Below are 18,835 nucleotides of genomic sequence, written 5' to 3'. Positions count from 1 at the left end.
TGGCACAGCCAGTGTGATGCCAAGTGAAATCAAGTCATGGTTTTGGTATGAACTGGAGTGTGCCCATGCAGCACCACCCAGGGACGCTGCAGGGGCCCAGGAAAGGTCACTGATGGGTGCAGGCAGAAGGGTGAGCCCCTGTCAGAGGAAGGCAGGGCAGCAGCTCTCCCACAGTGTGGGGCATTGCCGTGTGCCTGTCCCACAGGGGAGTCCATGGCAGTGACTGCAGAGAGGCTCCTTGCCTGAATGCCCCCATCATGGCCTAGCAAGAAGGGGTGTGCCATGGAATGCTAAGCTGGGCAAGTCACTGCCAGGGAAGGTACAATATCCCTGGAAAGAGTCGCTGTGGAGGGGCCCAGGAGCCCTCCCCATGCTGCTGGGGTGGGCAGCATCAGGGGTCTCCTGTTGAGCTTTCTCCTCCCCAGCCTGAACTGAGCCTCCTGGGGCCCTGCAGCAGCCATGCCCTGAGCACAGGAAGAAGAGGCAGGTGAATCAGCCTTCATGTGCTGGGTAACAGAAGGGGACAGCATGCTCTTGTGCTTGTATGGGAGAGCTGAATCCCTTGGCCTCAGAGCCAACTTCTCACTGACAGGCTGCTGTTGGCACAAATGATGGCAGGTGTGTGGCAGGTCCAGTTCTCCTCCCTCCATGGTCGAATAAAAGCTCCTCCTTGTACCTCACTTCTCATTCCTGAATGGGTGGCATTGCACTTCACAGCAGTCTGTGCTCTGCTGCTGCAACAGGTCAGGTTCATTTTTTGTCAGGTTCATTTTTGTATGAATCAAATGCTCCTGTTTGGCCTGAAAGCAAAGGGTTGAAGCAGCTCAGCCTCCAGGAAGCAGCTGGCACCTGTGACCAGCCCTGCAGCACCTGCCCACACTGGCCAAGGTGACCTTCACCTGGCTGGGCTTGGCCCATCCCCACCCATCCTGTGCAGTTCAAACCCACGGCAGCACACTCAGGTGCAGGATGCTCTCTGCCCTGGCAGCACACCAGCAATACTACTGAAGTCCAGAAAGATCAGCACTATGCTATCTGGCCAGCCTGGTAAATCATTTTCTGGAGCTTTTGTTGTAGGAAAGGGGCACCGAGAGGCTCTGGAAAATCACAAATCAATCACAGAATATGCTGAGTGGGAAGGGCCCACAAGGATCATGGAGTCCAAGTCCCAGTGCTGCACAGAACATCCCCAAGAGTCACACCATGTGCCCAAGAGTTCAAACACCCCCTGAGCTCTCTCAGGCTCGGTGCTGCACCCAGTGCCCCGAGGAGCCTGTTCCAGTGCCCAACTGCACCTTCTGTGGGTGAAGAACCTTTTTCTAATATGCAACCTAAACCCACCCTGACACAACTTCAGCGTTGCATCACTGCACCAACAGCACTGCCCGCAGCAGCAGCATTGCCGTGCAGAACACGGCCGGTGTAAACAGCAGCAGCAGCAGCATTCCCCTACAGAGCATGGCAGGTAAGCAGCAGCAGCAGCATTTCTGTGCAGAACACAGCAGGTAAGCAGCAGCAGCAGCAGCATTCCCGTGCAGAACACGGCCGATAAGCAGCAGCAGCAGCATTCCCCGCAGGAATGCTGCAGAACACAACCGGTATCAGCTGCTCTGGGGGTAGCGACTGTACAAACCCACTGCCTTTCCAAGTGAGCTGTAGCTCCGAAAGTGCTTTCAGCTTTCCCAGCGCAGGTCTCGGGATGCGGCCGGCGCTAGGACCTGCCTGGAGCCTGTACGTGCCATCCCGTAGGGAGGGATAAAAATAGCAGGGTAAGATTACAATGCGCAACACACCGGCAGAGCGCGGTGGCCGTGCCGGCACCGGGAGCCCCGCGCCGCCACCGGGGCCGGTGGGTGCCCCGTGCCCGCCGATGCCCCAGCTCTGCCCGGTCACGGCCTCGCTGCTGCTGGGCACGGCCAGGGCAGCGTGCGACGAGGAGCTGCTGTTGCGGGAGGGGGTGACCTTGTGCGTGAACGTCACCCGGCAGCAGCCCTTCCCCTCGCTGCGCGGCGTCCGCGCCATCCGCGTGCCCGTGCTCGATGACCCGGCCGAGGACCTGGCCCGCTACTTCGAGCCCTGCGGCGCCGCCATCGAGGCGGCCGTGCGGGCCGGGGGCCGCTGCCTCGTGTACTGCAAGAACGGCCGCAGCCGCTCCGCCGCCATCTGCACCGCTTATCTCATGAGACACCGGCAGCTCCCGCTCAAGGACGCCTTTGAGGTAATGTGTGACGTCCGGATTCGTATTTACAGCTCTTTTGGGGAAGAAACGCAATGCTTCTCATGAGTAATTTCTTGTAGAATTATTTTGGCGCTTCCTCCTGCCCCTCAGCAGTTATACAGAGATTCAACATTTCATTAAACGGTCCCCTGTAAGTTTTTTCATGCCCAGCTTGGTCTAGTAAGTTTTCAGTGTGAGGTTTCTACATGTAGCAAACATACCAAGCTGGTTGCTTAGGGAGCATTTTCTCTATCATTTGCACAGTCACGGTAAGCGAAGACAGAGACAAAGTGAGTGGGTGCAGGAATTGCTGTGCAGGGTTTGCTGCTGTGTGCCAGCTCCTCACAGCAAGGAACATCCAGCCAGGGCTGCAGAGTGCCCAGGAGCTGCTCTCAGCCACAGCTACGTGGCTGTTAGCGATGATGTGTCAGCTTTCCTGGGAAGCCCATCCAATACAAACTGCTTGTGCTCTCTGGGTTTTGTCTTCACCCATTTGTCACTTTAGACAGCCAATTTGCTTAATTTAGACTGAGGTGTGCAGAGTGACCAAGTTTCACACTATCACCTTAAGCATGAGCAGTGTCACTGCACTTGGTGAGACTTTCCCATTTCCAGCAGATCAACAGCTCTGTCTGGTGTCCTGTCCATGAATCCATTCTGTAACCAGGCCTCCTGGCAGTTCCTAGCAAGCACACAGTGAAGTCAGCTCACCAAAATAGCTGTTTGTTTCTCTGCAGCCAAATCAAAACCAAAGTAAAGCTTCTCTAAATTTTAAGTTCAAAATTCATTTGCATGACTCCCACAAATGCAGGGTACCTTGCTTCTACTGTGTCTCTCCTGTTCTCTAGGCTGTGAAAACTGCCAGACCCGTAGCAGAGCCAAATGCAGGATTTTGGTCTCAGCTGCAGAGATATGAAGAAGAATTGAAGATACCAAAGCACTCTGATCCGCTGAGCAAAGGACTTGAAAATAGCAATGTGTGAAGATACTTTAAAGAAAGTGAAGTGACTTGCTACAGAGTTAAAAAAGAAGGAAAAAAAAATCACTTTCTAAATCACCTGTACGTAAAACATTTTACCCCCATAAGTGAGATGATGGTTCATTAAATTCATGCAGAGCATTTCTGTTGGTAATGCATGGAAAGAGGGCAGATAAGCAGGGAATAACAGCAGAAACAGAAATTGGTTGGAAGGACTGTAAACAAACAGAGAAAGGCCTGGAATCTTCAGCAGTTATCTCCCCCTGAATGACACTGAGTATGGTAACAATGTACTGAACAAAGGAAGGAGTTACCACACAGGGATTTTATTCCTGGTTTTTAATTAAACTTCCCAGTGATGCCATTAGAAGACATGATGCCAGACCAAGGAAGTTCTGAATTTCTCTCTCATCTACTGGATCATTATTCATGTTAATGAGCTGACACAGCCTTTGGTGGGAAACTGACAGTGGTTGATGCTTTGTCTCTGTGATTTTTCTTATGTTCAACAAGAACAAAGCACCTTCAAAATTACCTAAAAATCCAGAGGACAGAATATACAGTAATGGTAAGGAGTTCTGCTCCCATCATGCAGGCTAAGTGCCTTTTCAGCTTTTGAAATTGTTCTCTAAAACACCAAAGGAATTATTTTTAAAACTGCAGATGATAGTGGAGGGACGAAGATGACACTGGCACTCTAGAAGCAATCACCACTCCTTTTAGCTTTACTTACTCATGCTAACAGGGCCCAGTTCATGCCTTAATGTGTCAGTTTACAAATCAGCTGTTCCTGCATGCAAGCAGCATGGCCAAATCATTTCTGCTGAGGCTGCTTACAGGCTGCCCTCTGAAATGATCTATTGGGCATGAAACTTCCAGATCAGACTGCTACGTGTTCATCACCAGCCATTCAAAACAGACTTTTGTCAAACTGCATGAACACATTGTAATTTAAAAGGGACAAGTTATGGAACCTGAGAACCTCAGAGTGAAATTCCACTCCACCTTGCTGAAAGCATAAATACAAAGTAAAATTAGCTCACTGCCATCTGCCTGAGTGCTCACACAAGGTAAACATATGCTCCCAGCAGTGGAGTCATTTAAGGCAGAAATTCTAATGATGGAACAATGACAGAAAATCAAAACACTTGGGAATTACATGAATTAGAAAATTCAGATGCAGTACAAGTTTCCAAAGTTAAAGACTGCTCAAAGTTAAAGTAGTGTTATTTTAAAAGCTGAAACCATAGGAATAAAAATTAAAATTTCAGGCTATCATTTTCTTAGTTACCACAAGGCATTTCTGCACCAGATGCTTTCTCCACTCCCAGCTGTGTTTTGTTCATTCTGTATTGTTTATCTTATGTGTCTGCATTACAGCCAACAAGAAATTTTTTGCACATCTGCAGGTTTGAAGGTGATTTTAGCAGATTCTGGAAACATTTTTGTAGCTTTTATAAATTTTGACTATCATATATAATAAGAATTTCAGTATAACATAAGATGCTTATTAGAGAATTCCACTTGTCAAAAAATCTGTTTGTCTGTGGAACAAAGTTTATTTCTTGTCAAAAGCTTAAGCTGCTAAATAAAAGAAGGAAGCTAAATATTAATGAAAACAAAACACATTTCTAACTGTGAGGCATATGAACTTGCAGTCAGATACAGCTATCAGTTCCACATGTTTGAGTCAGCTGAAATAGGAACCATTGCTCTTGAGTGTCAGCATATACTGCCCTCCAGTTAAATTTTACCAGGCTTCTCAGCATGCAGAAACCTTCATGGCACAGGATTTCACATCACAGCATCTTCTGTAGAAAGCTATTTACATCTGAAAACCATTGCTATTTACATTGAAAGCCATACCTCCTCCTGGTACTGCTCCAAACTAAGGCATAGGATTGCAACTTGGAACCAGAATAAAGAAGTAGTTCATTCCCTTCCTTACTGGAGTTCATAAGGCACTGACACTACAGGTGATGCAGGGTGGGAGCTCAGACATACTCCTTGTTGCTTATGATAGTCTCAGAGTTCCTGGGGTACATGTGTGGCTGAGAAGGTCCCTGGGCTGCTGAGTATGCATAGTTCTTGGGACTGTAAAGCAAGAAGAAAACATACAAAATAAGAGGTATTATTTTGACACATGCCCATGGGTTCAGATACTTAGAAGTTACTCAGCTTTGTATCCAACCCACCCACAGCACATTCTCCACAACAGGGCAGAAATCAGAGGCCTCCTGTTCTCATTGTTGTGGTAGCTAAGGGGGAATGGATGGGGTCCCTGATGGGCTGCCCAGCATCTCTCATCCACACTCTGCATTCTTAACTCCCATGTGCTCTTCCTCCCTCCAGGCATTTCAGCCAAGGCCCTCAAGCAGAAGCCCTCAGCACCTTTGTACAAGCTGCAGGTTTTCATACAGCAATCAAGATGACAAAGAAAGAAAACAGAAGTACCTTCACCCTACCCCTGTCATTCATCATGTTGAACTTCTATTTCATAGATCAGTTGTACCTGATTTTCAGGACATTTCAGGGCATTTGGTACTTTGTAACAAAGTAAGGTGAGCAAGATTTAAAGTCCAATGGGGCTGATGAAATATTACCATAAAATTGAAATGGTTTCAGATTAGGCAATGGAGTACCAGAGGAACTCTCATTTACAACATTTTGATATAATTTTCCTAAGATTAAATAGACCAACAGTGAATATGCTTCTTCCTTGCATATTATAACCCTCTCAAGCTCAGCTAGTACAACCTCCAAGCTATTTGAGCTGTGGCAGACATGGACCTCTGCTATTTCTGCCTCTTTCATCCCTCTCCTTCAAAAAGAGGCCTTCTGTATGTGTCAGAATTTAAGACTGAAACAAGAAAGGAGGGAAGGTTAAATATTGAGGCCAGAAATCTCACCTTTCCTGATGTAATGTGCAACAAGACACTTTTATAAAGAACAAGAAAAGAACCATGTTTCTAGTGATCAATTCCATGTGCTTTGGGAAATGCCTTTATACTTTCTGCAGACTGAACAGTGAATATTTTACTCACAGTGAGTACTGCAGACAAACTGGATAATTCATTATGGGGGTTTATACACTTTTCTTTTGGTGACAGTTTGCTCTTTCACTGCCCATTTTCACCATCAGCAGTGCCCAGAATTACCAAGTACAAGTTAAAGGTGAGTGCTGATGGTGATGCACCAAGCACCCTGTCTGGGGGGCACAAGTGTTTGGTACAGCACCCCCTGCCATCAGCAGTCTGTGACATGCCATAGCAGTGTCTGTAATTTATAGATATTTATACCAGAGGGTGACAGAGAGACAGAACAGTGCACACGTAGAAAGTGGTGTGTGATTGACAGCTACTACTTCATCTGGCAAATCCAAGATTACCTGTAATTCTGTTTTTCCTTCCCTCTGCAGGAACAGGTCAGTAGGATCCCACCAAGTATATAAAGGACAGATCCAGTCCAGCCTAAGTACAGACCTTCTCCTAGTTCATACCTGAAACATGATAGAATTTATGGAATCAACTTATAACAGGATCACAAAACCATGCAAACAAATTCTTAATTGTGTAGAAATCAGCTAACTGAAAGCCACTTCAACAGTTAACAGAGAACAGATCTGGCTTTGTGTCTGCTCAGTAAAACTCTTATTTGTATCGAGCTGATCTGCCAAATTACTGACAGGACAGAGAGTACTAAGCAACATAAAGATAAGTAGCAATGAATAATTTAATAATATTTAACAAATTATTGATAATAAATAATAATGACAATCTTCTGTGCAATCCACAACACTTATTTTGCCCTTTTATTGGCTGTGTCACTGAAAGGATTTTGTGCAACTGAATTATTCAGATCTTGCTGTCTATATGCTGAGAGAAGGCTGACCACAGACATCAGTTTTCTATGGACACAACACTAGGTCACTTAGAAGTATGAAGTTTAGTTTTCAAACTATTTTCAATGAATAGGGTTGAGTAGGGCTCATTTTCAAACTTAGATACCCTAAAGGATATTCAGCACCCTCTGTGGTTGTATGCCTGAAAGGCATTTATGAATGTCCCAGGCTGAAAAAGAGTAGCTCCCTATTTTACTGTACAAAACTATACCTTTCAGGAAACCCCCTAGTCCAGTCCAAGAAATTAATTGATAATGAATTTGTCCCAAAGACTAGACACAACTGAGTCTGGAACAGTCTGGCAGGAGTCTCATAAAAAGAGGAAAACCAATTTTCATGATCAGACAAAAACTATCCACAATCTACCTGTACATCTCTGGTCTGAGACACCCAATATAAGGGCAAAAAAAGTGTCCTGGACTACATTGAAGGTACCATGGAACCAGAGATTTGTGTTTTCTTTCCACTTTTTCCACTTGGAAACACAATTATTGAAAAGTGTCAAAGGTTCTGACTCTGGAGTTCATTGCTAACAGGAAGGATTCAGAGTTTACACAGGTTCACAGCTCTCTGTGTCTCATTGCACGTGGGAGCCACAAGGTCTCCACTGCTTCAGGTACTTCCAAACATGCAACAAGCAGAGAGTGATTATCAAACAAACCCAGGAGCACAAATTGCACATTGCCCCAGTGCCTGCAATCATTTCTGCTCACCAGTCACCTACAGACAAGAATGCTGTAGATGTCATACCAAAGCAAAGCATATAGGAGATACTGCAGGAGAACTTAGTTTGCCTTCAGAACTGTAGGAGAAACTCCTCTAAGAATTAGCAGACGTCAACATCAGTAATTTGCTGAAGTCAGACCAAAAAAATGCAATCTGACAAACCAGATTTGCCAGCCTGTTAAGAGTGAAGATCAATACTGGCATGCCAGTTAATTTAAAATTGTCCCACAGGCTGCATGTTCAGCTTTACCAATGATCAAACTTAATTCATCAGCGAATCAATAACTTAAACATGAAGTTGAGATATTAAAAAAAAAAAATTCTTTAGCTACTGAATGCAAAGCATCTGGTAACTGATTAACAGGCAGTGATGATGAGCCCCAAAGCTGCAGCAGGTAACTATCAAACACACCAACTATCTGACTAACCGAAATTCCTTATCGGCTGTTGTTTCAGCTCTCTAATCCATTTATTACCCTTCATATAGTTCTCCCAAGGGGATATAAAGCAACAAATGTAACTGCACAAATACAATTTATTTCCAAGCACTTCATTGAAAATCCAGGGAAAACTGACAAACAACAAAAGCAACTGCTTAAAGTACTTTGATTTATCACAAAGCACTTCACCTCTGACTTCCCTGAACTGATTCTTGGGTGGGAACTTTACAAAACACTTCAAATATGAGCCTAGCAACTAACAATTTATAGTTTACTGATCTATTATTTATATACTTGGTAGAAGTATATTATAGATGTCTCATATTCCACAGACAATGTTTCCCTCTCCTTCCCCCCTCTCTGAAGGAGAGGCACAGTCACCTCTACCCTTATTCCTCATTCCTAAACAGGGCACCTAGATAAGGTGCCATAAGCTGCCATTTGGTTTTGACAACTGTTACTTTTATATCAGACAAAGAGCAAGGGCTTTTATACCTCAAAACTTCTCTGTATGCAACTGCACTAGCTGATAATCCCACAGATTTTGCCTTAACTCATAAGGCAAACAAATGTTGAGCTGTTAATATACAGACATATATGACAGGCAGCAGATTTCTCTGCACATCTCTAGTACAAAGCTTGAGCTGCTTTGCAGGTGATTTTCCCTTGCAGGTACATCTGAGGTACTTTATTCTAGTCAGAACTTGAGTTTTGTACATATTTTGGTCTAAATGTCAAAGCTGATTAAGAATTTTTACCTTTTCTTCATAACATTGAGATACACACCTAATTGAGTCTGTGAAGAAAATGCAAACACAGTACAAAACCCCCTCAGATGTGGGGCTGGTATTCCTCTCACATTCACTAACCCTTGCAGAAAGACCTGTCCTCCCTCCCCACCAATATCTCTGAGGTGAAAAGATTCTCTGAATACAATTTTTCCCTCCTGTAGGACTGGATAATGGGATCCATCCAGGTTCTGAAACTCTGGAGCAGCTGAGGTCAGTGCAGCTGTCCAACACACGATGGGGTTTGATATGACAGACACATTCACTTACTTGGTTCCAGCGTACAGTTGGTCAAAAAACTGAGCAGTAACCATTGCAGCATACCAAGAAATAGCCACCATGGAGCAGAGACCTACCAGAAAAAGTTTAAAAAGCACACAGGTCAATGATTCCATTAAGGGCTGTAACAGATTTAAAACAAGAATGTTTATTTCATTTAGTCTGGCTGTGAAAGCCATACAAAGTATCAATAGTGCTCTCATTTCAGTTTCAATATTACCTCCTAAAACAAAAAGAAATCCTCCTGTGACAGTAAACTTCATTTTTCCATCTTCATCACTCAACCCAATGTTTGTGCACTTCATGCCAAGCAGTGTGAGTACTGCAGCTAAGAATCCCAAAAGGATGGAAGTAATCATCAGGGCACGGCATGCCTGAATGTGAGCTGAGACAGAAAAAGAGAAAACAAATCAGGATCTATACAGAAATGACATTAATCTTGTGCTGAAAGAAATAAAAGTTATTAGAGGAAGTGACAAAATTAACAGGTACAGTAATAAGTGAATCTTGTCAAACTTTGTCACATGGCTCAGAGAGCCTCCAAACCCAAGTGTGTTTAGCCTTCAAGTCAAACAGATTTAAGAGTTAACTATGGCTACACTTTACAAGCTCAGTAAATCTTCTTGTGTCTTTAGTAAATCCTGAAGAACTACAGCAAGCCACTCATCCCTTACATTCCTGTGGAAATGCCCAGTGGTACAAGTGGCCATTTGCAGGAGCAGGAAGAAGTCTCCTACTCACAAGTGTTTCTGAATTCCTGACACGTGCACTGCTGAGTGCACAGGACACATCTGAAATCCAGGGGATAGTCAAGCTGTGCAAGGCTCTGGCACTGCTGAGGAACTGGAGAAAGCTGCCAGCTTTGCTGCTGCCAGGGAGAGATGGGAAAGAATGGAGCTCAAGTTAGCAGTGACTTCACACTCAGTGTAAGGAGCAGGGGTGAGTGTGTCAGAGAGCTGCAGAGCTCCTCCCTGGGACACTCTCCTGTGCAGAGGTTACAGCTGCTGTGGGCACCTTAGGGAGTCTGCTGTGCTGGAATTGTGTGTCCTTTATGCTCCTGGTCTTCACATCTAGGTATCAATTGCACAAAAACCAGGACTAGATTATTAATCAGCCTAAAAAAGAAAGTCCCCTAATGGGAACTTTGGGGTCCTTTAACATGGCAGCCTGCCAGGTCCAGTGGCATTTCGGCACCTTTGTTGTGAGGTAAACATGTCAACTGTCACAACCTGGCAGGGTCACAACTGCTCACTTGATTAACTTCTCTTCCAACCTCAATGATTTTATGACTCTACAGTTTCAATCCTATGTCAAAAGGGTCAGACCTGATTCCAATTGGACACTCACATCACTAATGCCAGCATTCAAGCTCTTGTTCCCTGACCCCCTCCACATCCTCCACAATAACCTGCTGGGCTAGTTCTGTCTGTCTCCAGACAACAAAAATCAGACGCAGAGACAGAAGGCAAAGTGATTCTCACACTCCAACTCAGCCTAATGTGGCTTAAGAGTACTGGTCCTACCAGCTTAAGAGCTACCAAAGGTAGCAATGAGCACCCATGAGATAAATATACAGAATTAAAGGCTAAAATCATTTGAGGAGTTAATGCTTTGTTAAGCACTAATTTTATCATTTCCATGGAAAAAAATGAAGACAGTAATAAAAGTGGAAAGACCCTTCAAAATACCACAAATAGTTCAAGGTTTTTGCTTGCAGAGGATACTGCTAATGTCAGTACTCAACAATGCTGCTTTCAGGTTTGGGATCTTTCACTGTGATAATCAGCCAGCAGGGTCCCACAGCTCACATTTCAGCTCCTGGGGACTCCTGCAGTGTTAGATGGGACTCCCCATATCTTTCCAGGACACACAAGTATACCCTTGCTTGCAATCCAATGGGAAAGGATTTCATACAATTGTACCACAATAGCATAACCTCAGCAGCCTTAACTGAGGACCTTAGTTCACAATTCAGAAAACTCAAATTTTTATTTTAAACTTAGCTTATTTAACAAGATGCAAAGTCAGTGCATTTTATTAGTCCACACCAATTGTAAGAAATCATTTCCAAATCCTGTCATTGGAAAAAACACCTATGGAACTTTAAAAAGAAGGGGAAGAAAAAAAAGGGGAGTTTACAATGCTTTGGCAACTAGTTATATCAAATGTTTGACTTAGTTGTGACTAGACAGGCAGTGCTAGCCAGATGGACTTGCCAGTCATGGTTTCAATCTTGTTCAATATTGCATTTAAAAAGTTCCTCACTTCAAATATTTGTCATTTAGACAAATGGTATAGTGAACTCAAAAGCATTAAATTGGTTTAAAATAACCAAGCCTGTCTTTTCCCATACATAAAGCAAAATCCAGAACTATTCCATATAGCTCAGTTGCCAATAAGGAAACTTTCAAGGAAAATCTTCATTGACCATCTGATAAGAGGTAACAAAGACACACTTTTGTTTTTCCTTTTTGCCCTCCCTCCAGTCCCTGACGTCCTGGCAGCAGTTTCAGTTGAGTTTCTAAACAGGAATTTGAAACACACCTAAACTGACCATGGTAATTTTTAATCTGCCTTGGTTCATGTCTGCAAGCACTATGGCTGCTTCTCAGAGGTCCCACTGGCTGCTGAGCCCTTATGCCAAACCCATTCTCTGCCTCTTTCCTGCTTTGTCCAGCTGTCCTTTCAACTGTTACTGCCATCCAGTGTCTTCTGACTTCTCTTTTTCAGCCTTCCTTTCTAAAAATGTTTTATCTTCACAGTTTTGCAAGGTTTCCCTTCTGCTTTCCCTTGCCTTTACCCCTCAACTATACTGCTGGACTGATCTCCTCTTCAACAGAGCAAAGCTAATCCCACAAATTCACTTCAGAGCCTGTCCCAGTCATTCACTTTCTGCCCCCACTTTGCTGATTCCATGTTGTTATCTATAGATCTTGGGAGCCCTGCTGCTGCTTGCCTTCTGTTCTGTTTGCTTTAACACTTGTGGTGCTCTTCTCTGACCCCCACCACTTTTTTCTCCAGATGCTGATGTCCTGCAGGCCCATGGCCCAGATCTGCAGATACTCACCCCATATAAACACATCAATGACAAGATGCTGCCTGGAGTCACTGGCACCAAGCTACAAACCAGCCCTTGGAGTGGTTTTTACAAGAACAAATAAAATCACAGAATCATTAAAGCTGGCAAAGATCTCTCAGACCATCAAGTCCAGCTACTAACCCAGCAGTGCTGGTGCACACTGACATAGGTGATCTGCAGAGAATAATGTCTGATGGGATGATCCTGCTGTTACTGAGGCTAAAAAGCTTAAATAGGGTTATGTTCCTCTTCATACACACACACTCTCTAAAAGCAATTGTTAGAAAAGACTGAAATATGAAAAGAACAGATTAATCCCAAAATACTCAACACAGTTTCAGAGAATTGCTATGCAAGTGTTAGAGCTGGTCAACAACAAGCCTTTACTTCAGATTGAGGGGGAAAGTGAATTTAACACCTCATTCCCACTAATCCCATATTACACATTCTACAGATTAGGAGTATCCTCCTACCTATTTAGTTTAGCCACTTCCTAGGGCAGATTTAGCTAGAAGGAAGGCATTTTTATTCCAAATAGGTATCTACATACTGAATTATTCAGGATTAATTAAAAAATAGCTTTATTGTCTATAAACATGCTTTACTATCCACAGACTATCACCTAGTTGGGCATTTGAGGACAACCACAGTTATGATGAAGACTGATACAGAGGACAGGGGCCAGCAGATCTGAATTTCTTGATATTTAAAACCACATCCAAATAGACTTTAGTTACTGTCAGTTAACTAACTGACAGTAGTCAGCATTAGTTGACAAGCCTAAAGATACATTAATTTATAGCATATATTCCTTCTATAACTTATAATATGTATAGCATATTATCATGTATTTCTCGAATTATCTACAATTTTCAGTCTCAAGTCACAAAAACCACTACCACTTCTCAGCTAAAACCAGTATTTCCTATTACATGAAAAACTCCAGCCACAGTACATTAGCTATGAAGTATTACAAAATAAGGTCTATACAATAATTCCAAATAAATAAATATTTTAAAATGTCTCCTACTAAGACATCCCATGAGATGCTAGAGATTACAACCCACTTTAAATGCTTGTTAAATGCTTGATCAACCGACTTCATTTGCCTTAGTTTACAGCCACACATTGACACATTCTGCTGCTTGGGAGATTTTTATTACTTCAGCCCACAAAGTCCTTCTTGGCCAGTTATTTTTCCAGTACTAGCAGATTACTAAAACAAAAGCCTTACTACTTTTGGCCAAGAAGTTTTTAAGCAATACAAACAAGGCTGCACAAAGTCACCTACCAGGCAGTGCAAGCATAGAGTCAAAATCCCTGCAGTTGGAAACTCCAGTGCTGTCTGTTGCACAGCTCTTCCACAGGTTTTCAAACAACGTAGATGTTGTGATCACAGAACCATAGATGCTGGAGACCTTCCAGTAATTATTTGGCAAAGTAGCTCCAATAAATGCCAACCCACCCAAGGACAAAATAAAACCAACAATTTCCAGTGTAGCAGTCATGTTTTGAGTAGTAACAGTTAAATATCCTTATAATTAGATTACAATCAAGTGAAGCTTTCAGAAGCCTCCTTGCTGTTTTATCTCTGGGTTTCGCTCCAAAATGAGTCTACCTTTGCTCTTTGCTCTTTCCCCACAGATAAGGCTTGCTGGGCATGACAATAAGAAGTGGGAGCAGTTCATGATAAAGATATAAGTGTGTAAAAAAAGTGACCACATTAATTCTTTTTCTAATAGGAAGTGAAAAATGAGCCTTTTCTTTTTCTCAGTCTAGAAACTCCAGTCAGTATTTCTACGAAATACCTTGTAAGAGTGATAATATAGGCAAATATTTTATTGCTGTCTCTTTTCTGAAGTCAACTAGATTTTACACTAGATTAAGATTGCTTGCAATTTTATTTTTGCTGTCAAATCAAAAAGCTTTTGTGTAATATTCTCTTGAGGATTCAAACATAAAACAGCTTGAGGACAGAATCTTTATACTTCTGCTAGAAAATGTTTTTGGAGTTATGGTCATAAGTAATCCACAACAACTGTACTGCCAGCTTCCTTCAGGAAAGTAAAGTTTATGCATGAGTGGTTTCCATTAATATTTTACTCTCTATTGATCTATAGCTAAACACAGTCAGTCTTAACAACCATCCTGCTTACACTGTACAATTGTACAGTGTATTAGAATTGCAATAATGTATGTGCCATGGAATTGAAATGTAAGGAAATGAAGAAGCTAGTGTGACAGACCTGTCTCAAAAGGAATCAAATTATGAAGAAATACAGCTATAAGAAAAATAATACATCTCAGCAAATTGCATCTGTTTGTTAGAATACCTTAGGATTAAAAAAAAGCCATTCTAGGCAAAGCATATGTTAAATTCAGTTTAGTTGCTTCTGCTCTTGGCTAGATAGAATTGTAGCCTCAATTCACATCACCCACTCATGTTAATACTTTAAAGTACTTGTGGATCCAAACGTGGTTAACCATCTTTTGCAGTGATAACCTGCCCTTATCTCCAGGAAATGGAGTCAGAGTTTCTTCATAAAATAATTCTGCTATGATGCAACATGGTAACAGTTCCACAGCATTTATGTAAACACTACAAGAAGGGTTAGACTTTGAGAGAGCCCCAACTTGTCCCTAACAGGTATTTGTTGTTTTTCATCAAAATTCACTGTCACTTTGAGCTGATGCTGTGGGTTGGGGGGTTCAGCTGCCAAAGGTTACAGTGCCACTGTGACATTTTGGCTCCCATGGCATTCAAGAGGATCACTGCCATTGATTTAAACAAGGCCAGATTTGGCAGTGGGATCCTGTGCAATCTTTTAAGGAAACCAGGTAGTGTGTGGTAAGAATTGATCTCAGGCGACTGTGACAGAATTCCCTCTTTCTGCTTAGTCACTGCAACTTGAAAAATGATGGCATAGTGAAATGAACACACTGTACCAGTACCTGGAGTATCTGCATTTCATTAAAAGCCCTTCAAAGAGTTTCCTGCTAATTTCCACATATTCTGGTGCTATGCTGGTGATCTCAGCAATCACTTCTGCTGACAGCAAAAGGTGAGAGAGCAGGGACCTTGAATCAAGTGGCCACAGCTGTTATATTGCTGGCAAGGATAGAAATAAAAAATGAAGAGTATAATTTTAAAAAATCTCTTCCTAGTTAAGAAATGTATTTCAACAGGCAGTCATAAAGCACCACACATATAAACAGAAAAGATTAAACTGCAGGCCTGAAGTGCATGAGTTTTCCTATGCAGAACCAGACATTTTGATAATTCCCGTCAGGAAATTACTCTCCAATGTGTTAAAGACCACAAGGATATTATTCTGTAAATTTTGTAAACTGTGCCTTGTCAGGCAATGGGCATAACAGCCAGTGCTGCTCTGCAGGAGGCTCTGCATCAGCAGGGCTTAAGAGCTGGTGTTGACAGCTGCACATCAGCACCTCCCACAGCTTGGGAACCAAATGCTGTCATTGTTGGCCCCATCTCATCACTCTGATTTCCAGAAACTTAAGGCATCCTGGTACCTACACAGAGGAGGCCCTGGAAAGGAGCTGAACAGGCACCAGGATGGTGTGAAAAGCTGACATTGCCTCTGATGCAATGAGCCATGTATTTAAAATCCTTGGAAGCATGTGATTAGCCTCCTTTTGAGCCTACAAACTCTGGCCTCATTATGGATGCTGATACTTATTCTTAAACTGGCCTCCTCATGATGAAGGCAGGTGAGGCCCCCAAAGTGAGGGCCCTGCAGAAGAACCACAAACATGCTACATGTTGAGAGTTAAATTCTCACCCTTTAGAGATCTGCCTTACAGTTAGGCAGCTCTGACTCCAAGGAAGTCCACATCTGTGTCAAAGAAAACAAAGTTCACAGTCTGTGACACGTGGTATTTTTAAGGTTTAAGCACTGCACGTTCAGAATAAAACTGCTGGAAGAGTCCAGACAAATAGCAGTGACAGCAATCAGGAACCTATAAAGCACGGAAGTCTTGAAGAAATTATATTAACAGCACTCATAAAGTGACTGCACAAAACTGAAAGTTGTAAAACAATAAATACAAGGTTCTGTTCAAGACAGAAAGCTTAACAAAATACTATTTCCAAAAGTTTCTACACTCAGTCTGCTGAGCAGAGAACTTCAATGTCAGTCCTTCCTAGTCCTTTACCATAAAGACAGTGTTTACAGAAAGATACTTTTAAAATCCAGAACGATTCAAACTAATGCTCTCCAGCCCCTACTGAGACATTTCTTCTCTTTCTAGCTGCAGATAAATTACCCTGCTGGCATGGTTGACCATAGAAAACACAGAAGCATCCATTGCACAGATGTATTTTAGTTTAAGCTCACCACCTCTGAGAAATTCTAGAAAAAAATCCAGATACACAGGTTTAGCACAAAGTATCAAATCAGTTCTGGAATATCTAATAATTGCTGTCTCACACCAAACCACAAATACCAGTGTTCATGGAACTATGATCTGCTTGTATTGAAAAACTAGGCTGAGTGAAAAGATGCTGTTTCTTCCAAAACTATATTTTAAAAAAATCTCAGATTTACTGCACATCACCCATACCTCTATGTCAACACACCAGAAAGGGTAGCAAAGCCACAGCAGTGAGTGAGCTGAACTGTAGGGTGAAACACTGGTTCCATGGTGGCCCTTTGGACTGGATTTGGCCATACAAGACATGCAGCCCATACTGGGCTGTTCTAACACCTCCAGGGCATGGCTGCTCCCTGACATCCCATCACAAAGATGCAGGGACACAGGTGTCATTGTGCCACCACCTAGAGCTCACACATGTGCACCCCTGCAATCCTTAGGCTGAATTTTGGCTGCAATGCTATTTTTGGTATGTCATCATAGCAGAGACAGGTTTTGGTATACAGGGATTTTATCTTGCCCTAACCCTTCTCATTCTTTTGTATACACAGGGCAAGCACACCACATGGAGAAACAAAATTGAAAGCTGGAGGTTTTTTAATTCAGTGAGAGACACTGATGGAGAAAAGGCAAATGGAAATAAAGCCCAGAGAACTATAAAGCCCAGAGAACTATAAAGCACAGAGAACTATAAAGCACAGAGGACTGCAGTGCCCTCTGGGACAACTGCACTCTGTGCCCCCCAGCCTGCCAACACCCTGTCCAGAAAGAAGGGACAGAACCTCATGCTTGGATTTTATGAACAAATGCCAAGACCACTGAGTTCACTTACGGTCTGAACTCAGCATGTAGAGAAATTTCTTGCACTGAACTGATCCAACAGCAGTTGCTGCACAGTCCATCCAAAGACCTTCAGAAACCCAGTCTGCAGAGACCAGCTCTGTTGTGGAGTCCAAAACTTTCCAGCTGCTGGACATGGTGGTAACAAGTAATGTAGTGAATCCTGCTAAAGCCAGCAGCAATGCACAGATCTGTAGACAGGATGATGCCATTGTGACAGGAGTTCTCCTCAAAGATGTTCCCCACAATTTCTGGTATTAGAAACCTGTTAAAACAGTTCATACACACACATGGCATTACCTTTACACAAGCCTGACCTTTGCAAAAACATTTTAAAAAGGCCTACCTATAACATAATGTATCACACAAGGGAACTGAAGAGGTGGAATCTGTTCCACCCTAAATGGAAATCCCATCAAGTAACTGGAATAATTTAATATTCTATACCTTATTTTTTCTTAGGAAAACTTTTATTGTTGTTCACATTTACCACAAAAAAATGCAAACAGAGCAAAAGCACAGGAGACAACCAAAGAATTCTCTAATTTTAATGTGGAATGTTTCATCCATTTCTTACTTGTTTGCTAACTCGAAATTCATTTTAAAATGAAAACTATCAAATGCTTTAGTAAATGGTTCATCTCCCAATTACAATATCTACCAATACAAATTAAAAGCAAGATAAATTGTGATACTCACGTTTATGGTATGTTTCTAATCTGTTTTCTCTACCTCCCTGCAAGATAGTAGTGTCAGCACTTTGTGAGGACCTGTTTGATCACCCAAACAAAAGTTTTGTACTCTTCAGGACCTTTGTCCCATTCTAAAAATCAAGGACCCAGGGTCAAAGATCTGGCCAAATGTTACACAAAGATCTGGCATGTCGAAAGGGAAAATTACTAGGAAATAATGTAAATTAGTACCAAATATACTCAACTTCACCTGGCATATAATTTGCTTTGTCAGGGCCACTGAGCTGCCCAAGCACCATCAGAGTGCAAAGCACTGCAGAAACATTGCTACACCTTCCACTTCTGCTTTACCTGAAACTTTTTATGCATTTGTTTTAGGATGCATCCTAAAGAAGAAATATGCAGCTGGACCCCTGTGCAGGGGATGACATTAAGAACCCAAAGTGTTTGTGACTGCAGCCATGGCCTGAGGCAGGACAGAGCTCCTGGGCTCGTGGC

At 42.8% G+C, this 18,835-nt stretch overlaps 2 protein-coding genes across 6 annotated transcripts; one reads left to right on the top strand and one right to left on the bottom strand.

Annotated features, from left to right (window-relative positions):
• The first annotated feature begins 1,780 nt into the window (after positions 1 to 1,780).
• DUSP28 (dual specificity phosphatase 28) lies at positions 1,781 to 6,882 on the top strand. Of its 3 annotated transcripts, none has more exons than XR_009275163.1 (3): positions 1,781 to 2,218; positions 3,067 to 3,278; positions 5,550 to 6,882. XR_009275163.1 is itself a non-coding variant. In XM_058812405.1 (2 exons), the coding sequence occupies exons 1-2, from the start codon at positions 1,781 to 1,783 to the stop codon at positions 3,199 to 3,201; spliced, it is 573 nt and encodes a 190-aa protein (XP_058668388.1). In that variant the 3' UTR covers positions 3,202 to 4,821. The 3 variants fall into 3 exon arrangements, 1 of the variants encoding a protein (XP_058668388.1); XR_009275162.1 differs by having other exon boundaries at positions 3,067 to 3,765; XM_058812405.1 differs by lacking the exon at positions 5,550 to 6,882 and having other exon boundaries at positions 3,067 to 4,821.
• On the bottom strand, positions 4,737 to 18,425 carry LOC131562585 (claudin-15-like). 3 transcript variants are annotated; one of them, XM_058812403.1, is made up of 6 exons: positions 18,345 to 18,425; positions 17,638 to 17,910; positions 9,552 to 9,716; positions 9,323 to 9,404; positions 6,586 to 6,696; positions 4,737 to 5,291 (listed from the first exon to the last, which is right to left on the bottom strand). In XM_058812403.1, exons 2-6 carry the CDS (start codon positions 17,855 to 17,857, stop codon positions 5,192 to 5,194), a joined length of 678 nt encoding a protein of 225 aa, XP_058668386.1. In that variant the 5' UTR covers positions 17,858 to 17,910; positions 18,345 to 18,425; the 3' UTR covers positions 4,737 to 5,191. The 3 variants fall into 3 exon arrangements, with proteins under 3 accessions (XP_058668386.1, XP_058668385.1, XP_058668387.1); XM_058812402.1 differs by having other exon boundaries at positions 9,323 to 9,716; XM_058812404.1 differs by lacking the exons at positions 17,638 to 17,910; positions 18,345 to 18,425 and adding an exon at positions 13,702 to 13,920.
• Between the last annotated feature and the right edge of the window lie 410 nt (positions 18,426 to 18,835).

The sequence above is a fragment of the Ammospiza caudacuta genome, chromosome 11 (genome assembly GCF_027887145.1).
Source record: "Ammospiza caudacuta isolate bAmmCau1 chromosome 11, bAmmCau1.pri, whole genome shotgun sequence".
NCBI classification, from domain to species: domain Eukaryota; kingdom Metazoa; phylum Chordata; class Aves; order Passeriformes; family Passerellidae; genus Ammospiza; species Ammospiza caudacuta.
This window is presented reverse-complemented; position numbering and strand designations above follow the sequence as displayed.

Bases quoted from the DNA above. Each gene is read 5' to 3' on its own strand.
- DUSP28 (XM_058812405.1), top strand. From the start codon at position 1,781: ATGCGCAACACACCGGCAGAGCGCGGTGGCCGTGCCGGCACCGGGAGC. The intron at 2,219-3,066 runs GTAATGTGTGAC...CCTGTTCTCTAG, and splicing joins CGCTCAAGGACGCCTTTGAG to GCTGTGAAAACTGCCAGACC.
- LOC131562585 (XM_058812402.1), bottom strand. From the start codon at position 17,857: ATGGCATCATCCTGTCTACAGATCTGTGCATTGCTGCTGGCTTTAGCA. The intron at 6,697-9,322 runs GTAAGTGAATGT...ATCATGTTTCAG, and splicing joins CAACTGTACGCTGGAACCAA to GTATGAACTAGGAGAAGGTC. The intron at 5,292-6,585 runs GTAATCTTGGAT...CTTGCTTTACAG, and splicing joins AAGGAAAAACAGAATTACAG to TCCCAAGAACTATGCATACT.